This window comes from Oncorhynchus nerka, linkage group LG26 (assembly GCF_034236695.1).
Source record: "Oncorhynchus nerka isolate Pitt River linkage group LG26, Oner_Uvic_2.0, whole genome shotgun sequence".
Taxonomy (NCBI): domain Eukaryota; kingdom Metazoa; phylum Chordata; class Actinopteri; order Salmoniformes; family Salmonidae; genus Oncorhynchus; species Oncorhynchus nerka.
In genome coordinates, this window is record NC_088421.1 from 20485090 (window position 1) to 20497723 (window position 12634).

A 12634-nucleotide genomic window follows, 5' to 3' on the forward strand; every position below is an offset into this window, starting at 1 on the left:
CACAGAGTGAGGGTGGAGTTAGGGAGGTTCATGGGAGGGGTCAGAGGTCCTGGAGATGGAGAGTGACTGGAGCAGATCGGTTTTCTGAGTGGAACATTTCTCCATCTGTATTTTTCTGTCTTTCTGTCCCCACTTTGGTGTCCTGATTGAGCTCTCACCCCCAGGCCCTGTTAGAGATTATTGTGTCTGACTGTGTGAGTTCTACCCTGCAGGCTCCTCTTCAGATGACATGCCACTGAAGTGACTGGCCTTGAGATCACACGTCACTCAACCTCCGCTATCAGACATGGGATTGTCAAAGAGAATGTGATAGATGGGGAATAGAGAGAGGGGGCTGAAGCCACTGATGATTGCAACTCTCGATAAGACCTATCTTTGTTATGAGGCAATCGGTACTATGATGGCTTCATAGGATTTCAACTTACATTTTTTATTTTGGGGTTTGGTGTATATTGGGTGGAAAGGGAATAAATAGCCTCATGTTCTCATTAAAACAGAGTTTTATCTCTTTTCATCTTGGAAAAATCCAATTGTACCATTTGTCATTTATTTCCCATGCTGTGGACCTAGAAAAGCATAAATGTGGAAGTATAAACACAACCCAAACACACACTGGTTTGTGAATATGTTGTATAAAGTGATTTCCAATGTGTTTTAAGATGATCTCTCCCTCTCTACAGAGCATCTTCACCTTGATGTTGGGCCCTTTCGTCTTCTTCGATGCTCAGAAGACTAAATACCTCCAGATCCTCACCTCACTCATGCGCTGGATCGGTAAGAGTAACCTATCTTACCTTAAGGTATACAAACACCATAGGCTGATAAAGGTTGCTCTGGACAGACTCGAGGCATGCATCTTCAAATAATCACATTAAATGTGGATCTCAATTTATTTTGTAGGTAGAGCAATTCAAGCTGTGAAATTCCCAGGAACTTTATCGAAACGGTAAATCTGTCATGGGTATTTATTTAGGAAGTGCTTTAATGTGCGTTATCTCCAAGTTTGTCTGCATGATGGAGGGTGTGTCATTCCTTCGATTAAATATCACACTCTATTATCCCCGGGTCACGGTCTCACACCTTCTCCCAGATTGCTCTTTGTCACTGTTGCAAATGTTTAGGAAAAAAACACTTTATTCCACCTGGCTGACGTTCTGAACCTTGGTGGGAGCAGTCCTCCTCTTCATCTTCCTCGTTCATGCCTCTCCCCTCTCCTCTCCGTGGCTCCTGTGCCTGGGTCCGTCGATCATACGGCAGTCCCGCTCCGTGTCCTGATTCCCATCTCCTCTCATCCCTCAGCCTGACAGGCCTGACAGCCCGTCCCAGGCCTGATTGGACCGTCACTCACAGGGCGACGGACGAAAATAAACCGCCCGTCCTGGACCTGCTGTTAAAATCACAACACTACTGAATCATGGCTCTGCCGCCACCCCCGTGTGGGCATACTACTGGCACCCACAACAACACACAGGGCAGACACACACACAGGCGCGCATGCACACACACACACACACAGTTGCGTGCACATAAACAACACACACTGTCCATTATCTGGCTATCGACAAAGCACCCTGGGATTCTGGCTACACCCCTCCCACTCCCTTTTATATTCCCGCCCTCCCCTGGCTCTACTTTTGATTGATTGGCTGTGTCACCTCTGCAGGCTTCTCTACAGCACCAGCTAATGATTCAAAATGGCCGCAGTGGCCGCTCTTTGTTTCCTTACTGCACCGGTGCCACAGAGCATGGGGATAGATGGCCTGCCTTCAAAGTATAGGTCACTGAAAGCTGAGGTGTTTATGCAGCCATCAAACACAGGGTAGGAGACCATTTTTTAAATCCTATAAGACAAACCTTATGGGCCCGAAGTTTAGGAGGTACAGACGGCTGAAGAAAAATGAATGGGCTAGACAGCATGCTTGAGTCCTAAATCTCTAGTGTCAACAATTTATTTTTATTTTTTTAGTTTAGGTACATTTCTAATGTTTAGCTCATCTCAGAGGAATTAACAGGAGACCTAACCTAATTGATCAATTTAAAACCTCTTAGAGCTACCCCCCTACTTTTTTCAATTTCCGCCTGAAGACCTACCCAAATCTAACTGCCTGTAGCTCTGGCCCAGAAGCAAGGATATGCATTTTATTGGTACCATTTGAAAGAAAACACTCTGAAGTTTGTGTAAATGTGAATTGAATGTAGGAGAATATAACACAATAGATCTGGTTTAGATAATACAAAGAAAAACACAAGTTTTTTTGTTGTATCATCTTTAAAATGAACAACATAAAACAAACATTCAGATAGGATGATGGGGACAATTTCAGTGAAAAATAGAGGGCAACAGTACTTGTGCAAAGTTTCAGAATGATAACTTCCATAATGAGTGTGCCACATGACATTTATCATGAAGTCACCCAGGTGTCCCACACAAGTAGCCCAAATGTACCCAAGTGGCCAAATTGGTGAAGGTATACATTTTGAAACAAATAACTATATACAAAATGCCAAAATGGTATTCTAACACACCCCCCAAAAAATGGAGAGAAAAAATATGAAGAAAAAAATATATACATTTACAAAATAACATGGGTAACTATTTACACACTTTCAATATTTGGAAGACCCTCAGTCCTCTATCAAATCAAATGTATTTATATAGCCCTTCGTACATCAGCTAATATCTCAAAGTGCTTTACAGAAACCCAGCCTAAAACCCCAAACAGCAAGCAATGCAGGTGTAGAAGCACAGTGGCTAGGAAAAACTCCCTAGAAAGGCCAAAACCTAGGAAGAAACTTAGAGAGGAACCAGGCTATGAGGGGTGGCCAGTCCTCTTCTGGCTGTGCCGGGTGGAGATTATAACAGAACATGGCCGAGATTTTCAAACGTTCATAGATGACCAGCAGGGTCAAATAATAATAATCACAGTAGTTGTAGAGGATGCAACAGGACAGCACCTCAAGAGTAAACAGCAGCAAGGCCAGGTGGACTGGGGACAGCAAGGAGTTATCATGCCAGGTAGTCCTGACGCATGGTCCTAGGGCTCAGGTCCTCCGAGAGAGAGAATTAGAGAGAGCGTACTTAAATTCACAGGACACCGGATAAGACAGAAGAAGTACTCTAGATATAACAAACTGACCCTAGCCCCCCGACACATAAACTACTGCAGCATAAATACTGGAGGCTGAGACAGGAGGGGTCAGGAGACCCCCAGACAGGGCCAAACAAGAAGGATATAACATCACCCACTTTGCCAAAGCTCTACACAATATTGTTCTGCTGAGGTGTAATAAACAGATATACAGTGGGGCAAAAAAGTATTTAGGCAGCCACCAATTGTGCAAGTTCTCCCACTTAAAAAGATGAGAGAGGCCTGTAATTTCCATCATAGGTACACTTCAACTATGACAGAAAAAATGAGGAGAAAAAATCCAGAAAGTCACATTGTAGGATTTTTAATGAATTTATTTGCAAATTATGGTGGAAAATAAGTATTTGGTCACCTACAAACAAGCAAGATTTCTGGCTCTCACAGACCTGTAACTTCTTCTTTAAGAGGCTCCTCTGTCCTCCAGTCGTTACCTGTATTAATGTCACCTGTTTGAACTTGTTATCACTATAAAAGACACCTGTCCACAACCTCAAACAGTCACACTCCAAACTCCACTATGGCCAAGACCAAAGAGCTGTCAAAGGACACCAGAAACAAAATTGTAGACCTGCACCAGGCTGGGAAGACTGAATCTGCAATAGGTAAGCAGCTTGGTTTGAAGAAATCAACTGGGAGCAATTATTAGGAAATGGAAGACATACAAGACCACTGATAATCTCCCTCAATCTGGGGCTCCACGCAAGATCTCACCCCGTGGGGTCAGAATGATCACAAGAACGGTGAGCAAAAATCCCAGAACCACATGGGGGAGACCTAGTGAATGACCTGCAGAGAGCTGGGACCAAAGTAACAACGCCTACCATCAGTAACACACTACGCCGCCAGGGACTCAAATCCTGCAGTGCCAGATGTGTCCCCCTGCTTAAGCCAGTACATGTCCAGGCCCATCTGAAGTTTGCTAGAGAGCATTTGGATGATCCAGAAGAAGATTGGGAGAATGTCATATGAAACCAAAATAGAACTTTTTGGAAAAAACTCAACTCGTCGTGTTTGGAGGACAAAGAATGCTGAGTTGCATCCAAAGAACACCATACCTACTGTGAAGCATGGGGGTGGAAACATCATGCTTTGGGGCTGTTTTTCTGCAAAGGGACCAGGACGACTGATCCGTGTAAAGGAAAGAATAAATGGGGCCATGTATCGTGAGAATTTGAGTGAAAACCTCCTTCCATCTGCAAGGGCATTGAAGATGAAACGTGGCTGGGTCTTTCAGCATGACAATGATCCCAAACACACCACTCGGGCAACGAAGGAGTGGCTTCGTAAGAAGAATTTCAAGGTCATGGAGTGGCCTAGCCAGTCTCCTAATCTCAACCCCATAGAAAATCTTTGGAGGGAGTTGAAAGTCTGTGTTGCCCAGCAACAGCCCCAAAACATCACTGCTCTAGAGGAGATCTGCATGGAGGAATGGGCCAAAATACCAGCAACAGTGTGTGAAAACCTTGTGAAGACTTACAGAAAACATTTGACCTCTATCATTGCCAACAAAGGGTATATAACAAAGTATTGAGAAACTTTTGTTATTGACCAAATACTTATTTTCCACCATAATTTGCAAATAAATTCATTAAAAATCCTACAATGTGATTTTCTGGATTTTTCCTCCCTAATTTTGTCTGTCATAGTTTAAGTGTACCTATGATGAAAATTACAGGCCTCTAACATCTTTTTAAGTGGGAGAACTTGCACAATTGGTGGCTGACTCAATACTTTTTTGCCCCACTGTTTATATAGAGTACAGGGAACATAAGGTCGAATATATTATTATAGATCTACTGTCTCTTTTATATTATGACATTTCAGCTAGATCTACTGTCTCTCTTATATTATGACAGACCAGCTAGATCTACTGTCTTTATTATATTTCAACAGACCAGATGTATCTACTGTCTCCATTTCACTTTTGCCATTGTTGTGGGCCTGCCCTCCACTCAACAGCCTCAAATAGGCTATTTCACGTGGGTTGGGGTGGGGCGGCAGATACTTTTCATTACATTTCATTACATCATTTCATCACATTACATTTTTATATATTGCTTCTCAAATTAAAAATGTTATATTATTAATTTCAAACAAGGACATTAGCATGAAAATAATTTACCAGTCCAAAACGGTGACATTGTTCCTCTTCTGCAGGCGTTACAGATTATACACAGTGGCCTCTCCGTTCAAAAAATAGTCCTCTACTTGGGAATCGCTAAATTAATCGTCCTACAACAATCTCTGTCTCACTTTTCCGATCAATTTCTTCTAAAATTGTGTGTACATCTGTATATCTAGACTTAGATTTGGCTTTCCCTGACTTAGTCGCCATACTGATTGATATATAAACAGCTGAATCTGCGCGTTTACCAAAACAACGCTGTGCGTAAAATGCGTAGCTCCTTCCGAAATAAAACTTAAATGGCGAATGACTCTCTTTACGCCGGAGTTTACGACATAGGTTGGTCTTCCAACACACAACCATTGCATATTGCCATTTACCTCAGCTCATTGGCTATCTACCCAGCTAGATTTCAAGACGATCAGTGGTCATTGGGTTAAAATACAGTCAATCAACGAAACCGTGGTCATATCATTGGTGCACAGTGATGTCATTACTTGTTGTCTTCAAATCGGTTTCTTTCAGTCAATACGTCCCGCTAAATGGCCCATCAGGTTTGGTTGTGTTACAAACAAACCAGTTGATTGCAATGAAACCAAACATGACTGGAAAAGTCACGTTTTGTGTGGGTTATTTACCTGGAATGTGTCGTCGAAAATGCAATGAGACGGAATTCACGACACGAGGTTCACAAAATGTTTCGTGTTAGGCTATAAAAACGGATTTTATCAAACAAAAGATCATTCATTGTGTAACAATGAGCATTGGGATTGCAAACAGACGAAGATCGTCAAAGGTAAACAATTTATTTTAATGCAGTTTGTGATTATGTTATGCCTGTGCTGGTTGAAATTGTTGTTTTTTATGGGGCTCTATGCTCAGATAATCGCATCGTATTCTTTCGCAGTAAATCCTTTTTTAAATCTGACAACGCAGTTGGATTAGCAAGATTCTAGGCTTTCGATACATGTGAGACACTTGTATTTTCATGAATGTTTAATATGACCATTTATGTAGCGATCACCATATGTTGTGGAATTTCAGCCTGCTACCGGGTTCCGTGCTCAGAGAGGTTAAGTACTGCTTTTATTTTTTAAATGTTTTCATGAAAGGCAAGTGGCTTTCTAAAGACGTATTCAACTGATTTTGCCCTCTGAAATTCGTGTTGAAGAATTTTCTGGCAATTTATGTGGTGCCGTTATCACGACTGGGGCAGCATAGCCTGTCTGACCTCTCCACCCTGTCTCTACAGTTTTTCTAGTCTCATTTTGACACAGAAACAGCATCTGTCTGTACTAGATTTGCTGCTAAACTGTTAGGGCTTGTTTGTCTGGCTATACCAGCCTATCCAACTCTAAAAGAGAGAGCTCACTGACCATGGTCTTAAGAGTAATTGGATGCGCAATAAAAAATAGAACCGGCAAATGGATAAATGTTACTAAATACACTGAACAAAAATAGAAATGCATCATGCAACAATTTCAAAGATTTCACTTAGTTACAGTTTAAGGAAATCAGTCAATTTATATCAATTCATTAGGCCCTAATCTATGGACTTCACATATGACACGGACTACAGCTGTGTATTTGTTGGTCACAGATACCTTTTTAAAAAAAAGGTAGTGGAGTTGTCAGAAAACCAGTCAGTATTCCAGGAATTGTGTACAAATCCTTGTGACATGGGGCTGTTCATTATGCTGAAACATGAGGTGATGGTGGCAGATGAATGGCATGACAAAGGGCATCAGGAACTCATCACGGTATCTCAGTGGATTCAAAATGTGATTCAAAATGTGATTGTGTTTGTTGTCTGTAGCTTATGCCTGCTCCTACCATAACCCCACCGCCACCATGGGGCACTCTGTTCACAATGTTGACATCAGCAAACCGCTCGCCCACACATCTGCCCCGGTACAGTTCAAATCGGGTTTCATCCGGTCTCAGAAGATCTACAGGTGAAGAAGCCAGCTGTGGAGGTCCTGGACTAGCATGGTTACAGGCCAGTTGGACGTACTGTCAAATTCTCTACACTGATGGTTTATGGTAGTGAAATTAACATTCAATTAATCTGGCAACAGATCTGGAGGATTTACTGTGGTCAGCATGCCAATTCATGCTCCCTCAACTTGAGACATGTGTGGCATTGTGACAAAACTGCACATTTTACTGGCCTTTTATTGTCCCCAGGGATGGAAACAAATTTGTACACAACATGTTACCGAAATATGCTATTTGTGCATATGGGACATTTTGGGGATCTTTTATTTCTGCTCATGAGACATGGGAAGCATTTTACATGTTGCATATATATTTTTGTTCGGTGTATATATTAGTTTTTTATGGCATGATGCTCTGGCCATAAACTTAAAGCGAGCGAGTGGGTTCAGCACAAAGGGTACCACTTCAAGGCAAATAATTGATTACCGAGCCAATGCATCGTCAGCCAGAATGTATTCTGGGTCTTTTTCTCCATGACTGTTATTAAGTCATTTGTACAATCTTTAGCTGTCCTTCTCTCAAAGTTACAGCCTTTGGCACCAGTTCAATGTTTGCGAGGTAAACTATGTTTTCCAATTTTTCGAACGTTTCCCATTTAAAAGCGATTTTGATTATGTATGTGGTCATTACGAGGGCCTTGTGGTTAAAGAGGATGTGTTATGCTCTCAAGGCATTGATTGTCTGTCCTGTTAAAGATACTGTGCTTTATCGTTGCACTCTGGAGTGATTCATTTCACCTGTTATCCATTTTATCACGTGTCCTCTGACTCCTCTCCTCACTCTGATTTAGCTCCACTCTTTTCACCCACTGAAGCTGCTGAGTTGGACACGTTGTTGGACTTGAATGCATGCGCGTGTACTGTAGCATAGCTTATGTCTTGGTGAAGGTTGTGACTTAACAAAGCGTTGGTCTCAAGGGAGGAATTTAATACCAACTTAACGATATAATGAAAGTAATAGTAAACGTCTTATTTCTGTCACGATGATGGGATTCACGATTGTTTTAAGAATTAGTATGCACTGTGAATACGTCTCTGGATTAGGCCCATGGTTTTACATGTTAATGAAGAGTTACTAACAAAACAAAACCCTCAAGTGTAAGAATATTTCTTTTTTCATGAGACAGCTTATGAGGAGACTGAGAATGTCTTAAGACGTGTTTGAAACTCGTAACAAGTCCTCCAGGTTTTTTTGTTTTCAGTCAAATGATTTTCATAATGACACTGATGTTGTACAGTATGATATGTTTTTAGACAGCAATTATATTAATGTTCTTGTCACTCTGAAACCATATCACAACATCGAACCACATTATTCACATTTTTCACAGGATTCTCACCTATTGACAACTCATATATTTTAATAAGCAATTAGTACTACTGAGTTTTTCCTTTTTGCCAACCAGTATGCAGTTATCCTTTAAAATATAACTGCATTATAGCAAACTGTCTTACAAAACTGACAGTGCATGTTAGTCACCTTTTTTCTTCATTTTTACATTAACCTGCATTTTCTGGATTTAATGACTTTCCACCACTATTTGTCTTCCCCATTTACTGGATTGAATGACTTTCCACCACTTTTGTCTTCCCCCACTGAGGACACGACTTACATAGTGGACATAGTAGTCCATATGTGTATTCCTCTTGTAACTCCATCTCCTGTCCCGGTTGTGATCCCATCACTCTGCTTGTAGCTGCTTCTGTCCATGGTCCCACTTCGCTGGAGCCATTAGAAACTTTGTGTAACCCTGTTTCCAGACCCATTTGTGTTTCCCGTTCATGTTCCTGTTTTTTATTCCTCCTACTCTATACTCGGTTCCCCTGGCCCATCTTTTAATGTCACAGTTCTGTTGCCTGATGACCTCATAGGTTCTTAGTTGAATGACTATATCGCTCACATACTGCACCGTCTCTATGAACTCCCATAGGTGCTCACACGCTCGTTTGTTGAAACCCATCGTCATTGGGTGAGTTATGTGAATAGATAAAGCTTGCTGCCTTGTTACCTTGTCCCCATCCTCTCTAGCAGCACACTGTGAAGAGAAAGAGGGGGATCATTATCTGCACTCGACAGCAGACTGGGAGAAGGGTTAAGAACCGGCACTTTAATTGATATTGAGTGGAGAGGAATAGACGGAAAGGCACCTAGCTCGGTAAACGAGCATTCATCACCCCTCTTCTGTCTCCACAGGGATGGATGGATGGATAGGTGAAGAACATCCAAGGCGCTATTTATTACCCTTACAGCCATGGCATATAGATCCTACTGTATGCTGGGAATGGAGAACTCATGCATTCTGAGAACACTGTCCTCCCTGTCACATTTGTTTTTCTAGACATGGTGAACTACACCACCCCAGCCAAGCTTTGTGTGGAGTAACCTCCGGCTCAATAGGAAAAGAGGCTGTGAAATGAACTAGGGCTGTTACTCTCTCTGGAGAAATGAATAGCTGAAACCACAGGCCCCAGCCCACAGTGATCTGTGGATCCCTATCCAGTCCATCCCACTGTCTTGGTTTAGGGAGTAACCAGGGAGCGTGACAGCTATCTATTGCCATTTCAAGCGGAGAGAGAGAGGGTAGTATTTGTTTTTGAAGGTCAGGGAGGGACCTCTACTAGTGGCTGATTGAGCGGAACCTAAGAGTTTGCCCAGAGAGGCTAATGCAGAGTGCGTCTCACAGGGAATGTTGAAGTATGGCTTGGCGTTCATGAACTTTCCAACATCAGCACAGTTCAGAAGTCCTGAAAATTGCATTAAAGGAAAACTCCAGATTCGAATGCATCATTCTTTTTCTTATCACAACGGACATTACTTTTAGACCACGGAGTTGTTCAGATAGAAAATGGGTCTTCAATCAAATGTATTTATAAAGCCCTTTTGACATCAGCCGATGTCTGTACAGAAACCCAGCTATTAAACCCCAAACAGCAATGCAGGTGTAGAAGTCTTAGTTTGACACTTCTCTTTCAGAAACAAAACATAAACAGAGCTCAGATTCTAGGTCCGCTTTACTCACATCTCTGGTGACTTTTGATATATAGAGAAATACATGTGGCCAGCGTTTTTCCCTATTTGTTTTTGGGCACCTCTCCTTGATCCTGTTTAGCATTGGAGTTTGGTGTTTCATTTTGTAATGAGAACTTAGTTTTGATAGTGAACACAATTTATAGGATGTGATTAGGGGAAAACTTGAAGGATGTCTTCTGCTGTGGTGTTGCCTGGGGTCAGTTGTAGCTCAATACCCTGACAACTAAGCCCTTAATCATGACTGTTGACTTCCGTCCCCCGCTCACCTCACCGTGTTGTCGTCGTCTTCTCCATTTCCTTGTCTGGGAGGGAGGTGAGGGAGGACTGAGAATGTAAGACACAGTGCTTCTAGAATGTAGTTTTAACCGCAGTCTGGTGTTGTAGTTTATTCTCTTTCTCAGGGTTTCGTCATTGATCTGCAGGAATACTAGAGGTCAAATGCACAACTTGCTTTGAACATTTTATGTTTGTCTCATTTGAAAAAAAATGTCAGGTCTGAACAGGATTTGATATTGAAGACAGAAGCAGATGAGCATTTGCTTTATTCTTATCTTGTCTGCCTTGTATCTTGTGTCTGCCTCCATTGCATCATGAACCAAGCTTTCTATGCTCAATAAATTATTTGAAATGGTCAGAAGAAAAAATACATTCATATTCTGCACTCACTGAATGTTTAATTACTGTTGGATGGGTGTTCTAGCTAACCTGGTGCAACCACCCACTGAATTTACATAAACATTTGACTTCTTCTTCTTCTTTACATAAACATTTGTTATGCAATTTTTTTTAACTGTCATCAGTAGCACAGAAGAGGTTGTTGGTTTAAACGTTTGCGGTTGAGAAGTTGAAGGGGGAAAGAAAAAAACTGCCCTCAAGGCAGCCTCAAGCGGATGTGTTTTCGAGATCCCAGTGTTTGGAGCGTGGCTTAGCTCAGCCTTATGGTAAAGAAGGTAGGTGCATTTTGTTTCTTATCTTTGGCCTAATGTGCAATTTGCAGCGGCATGGCTGAGTGATTGGACTAATTGGTGTTTTCTTGAACACTGTAGATAACGTCATGGAGTTGAACTCAGCTCTGCCCGGTGGAGTTGAGCTGCTGTATGGGGTGTTAAATGGCAGCCCTGCTGCGATACTGCCAAGTGGTCTCATCATGGAGCACCTCGTTTAAAGGGCAACTCCACCACTTTTCAAACTCATTTTCATTATCTCCAGCACAATACGAGTGTCTACATATGTGAAAACTGTGCATTTCTATGTTTTATAGAAATAAAGAACATTAAAATGTTTTAAACACTATGAGATTCGTGGTGATGTGGAGAGCAAGAAAATATCCTCACTCTGGCTAGACACTTGTTGCAGGTTTTGAAAATCAGTTTTTAAATATTTTTACTTTTAATCCTATCCTGTGATGAGAGAATGTCCTTTCTTGTTGTTTTAACCTGTTGCGACGAGCAATCCCGTATCCGGGAGCGTAATTATAGCCTCAAGCTCATTACCATAACGCAACGTTAACTATTCATGAAAATCGCAAATGAAATGAAATAAATATATTGGCTCACAAGCTTAGCCTTTTGCTAACAACACTGTCATCTCATATTTTCAAAAAATGCTTTTCAACCATAGCTACACAAGCATTTGTGTAAGAGTATTGATAGCTAGCATAGCATTAAGCCTAGCATTCAGCAGGCAACGTTTTCACAAAAACAAGAAAAGCATTCAAATAAAATAATTTACCTTTGAAGAACTTCAGATGTTTTCAATGAGGAGACTCTCAGTTAGATAGCAAATGTTCAGTTTTTCCAAAAAGATTATTTGTGTAGGAGAATTCGCTCCGTTTTGTTCATCACGTTTGGCTGAGAAAACCCGAAAATTCAGTCATTAAAACGCGAACTTTTTTCCAAATTAACTCCATAATATCGACAGAAACATGGCAAACGTTGTTTAGAATCAATCCTCAAGGTGTTTTTCACATATCTATTCTATTCACTCGTGGCAGTTTGGTTTCTCCTCTGTTCAAAATGTTAACATGCACGCACCTGGAGATTACGCAATAGTTTCGACGGAGGACACCGAGCGGACACCTGGTAAATGTAGTCACTTATGGTAAATTTTCCAATGATATGCCTACAAATACGTCACAATGCTGCAAACACCTTGGGGAAACTACAGAAAGTGTAGGCTCTCTCCTTGCACATTCACAGCCATATAAGGAGACATTGGAACACAGCGCCTCAAATATCTGGCTCACTTCCTGTATGAAATTTCATCTTGGTTTCGCCTGTAGCATTAGTTCTGTGGCACTCACAGACAATATCTTTGCAGTTTTGGAAACGTC

At 41.5% G+C, this 12634-nt stretch overlaps 1 protein-coding gene across 2 annotated transcripts in view; it reads left to right on the forward strand.

Moving 5' to 3' along the window:
- Positions 1-12634, forward strand: part of LOC115119383 (transmembrane protein 104-like) — an 87154-nt gene that overhangs the window by 58103 nt on the left and 16417 nt on the right. For both annotated transcript variants that reach the window (XM_065010237.1, XM_029648157.2), the window contains exon 9: positions 681-774. In XM_065010237.1, the coding sequence (XP_064866309.1) occupies positions 681-774 (94 nt within the window). The remainder of the gene's footprint in view (positions 1-680; positions 775-12634) is intronic.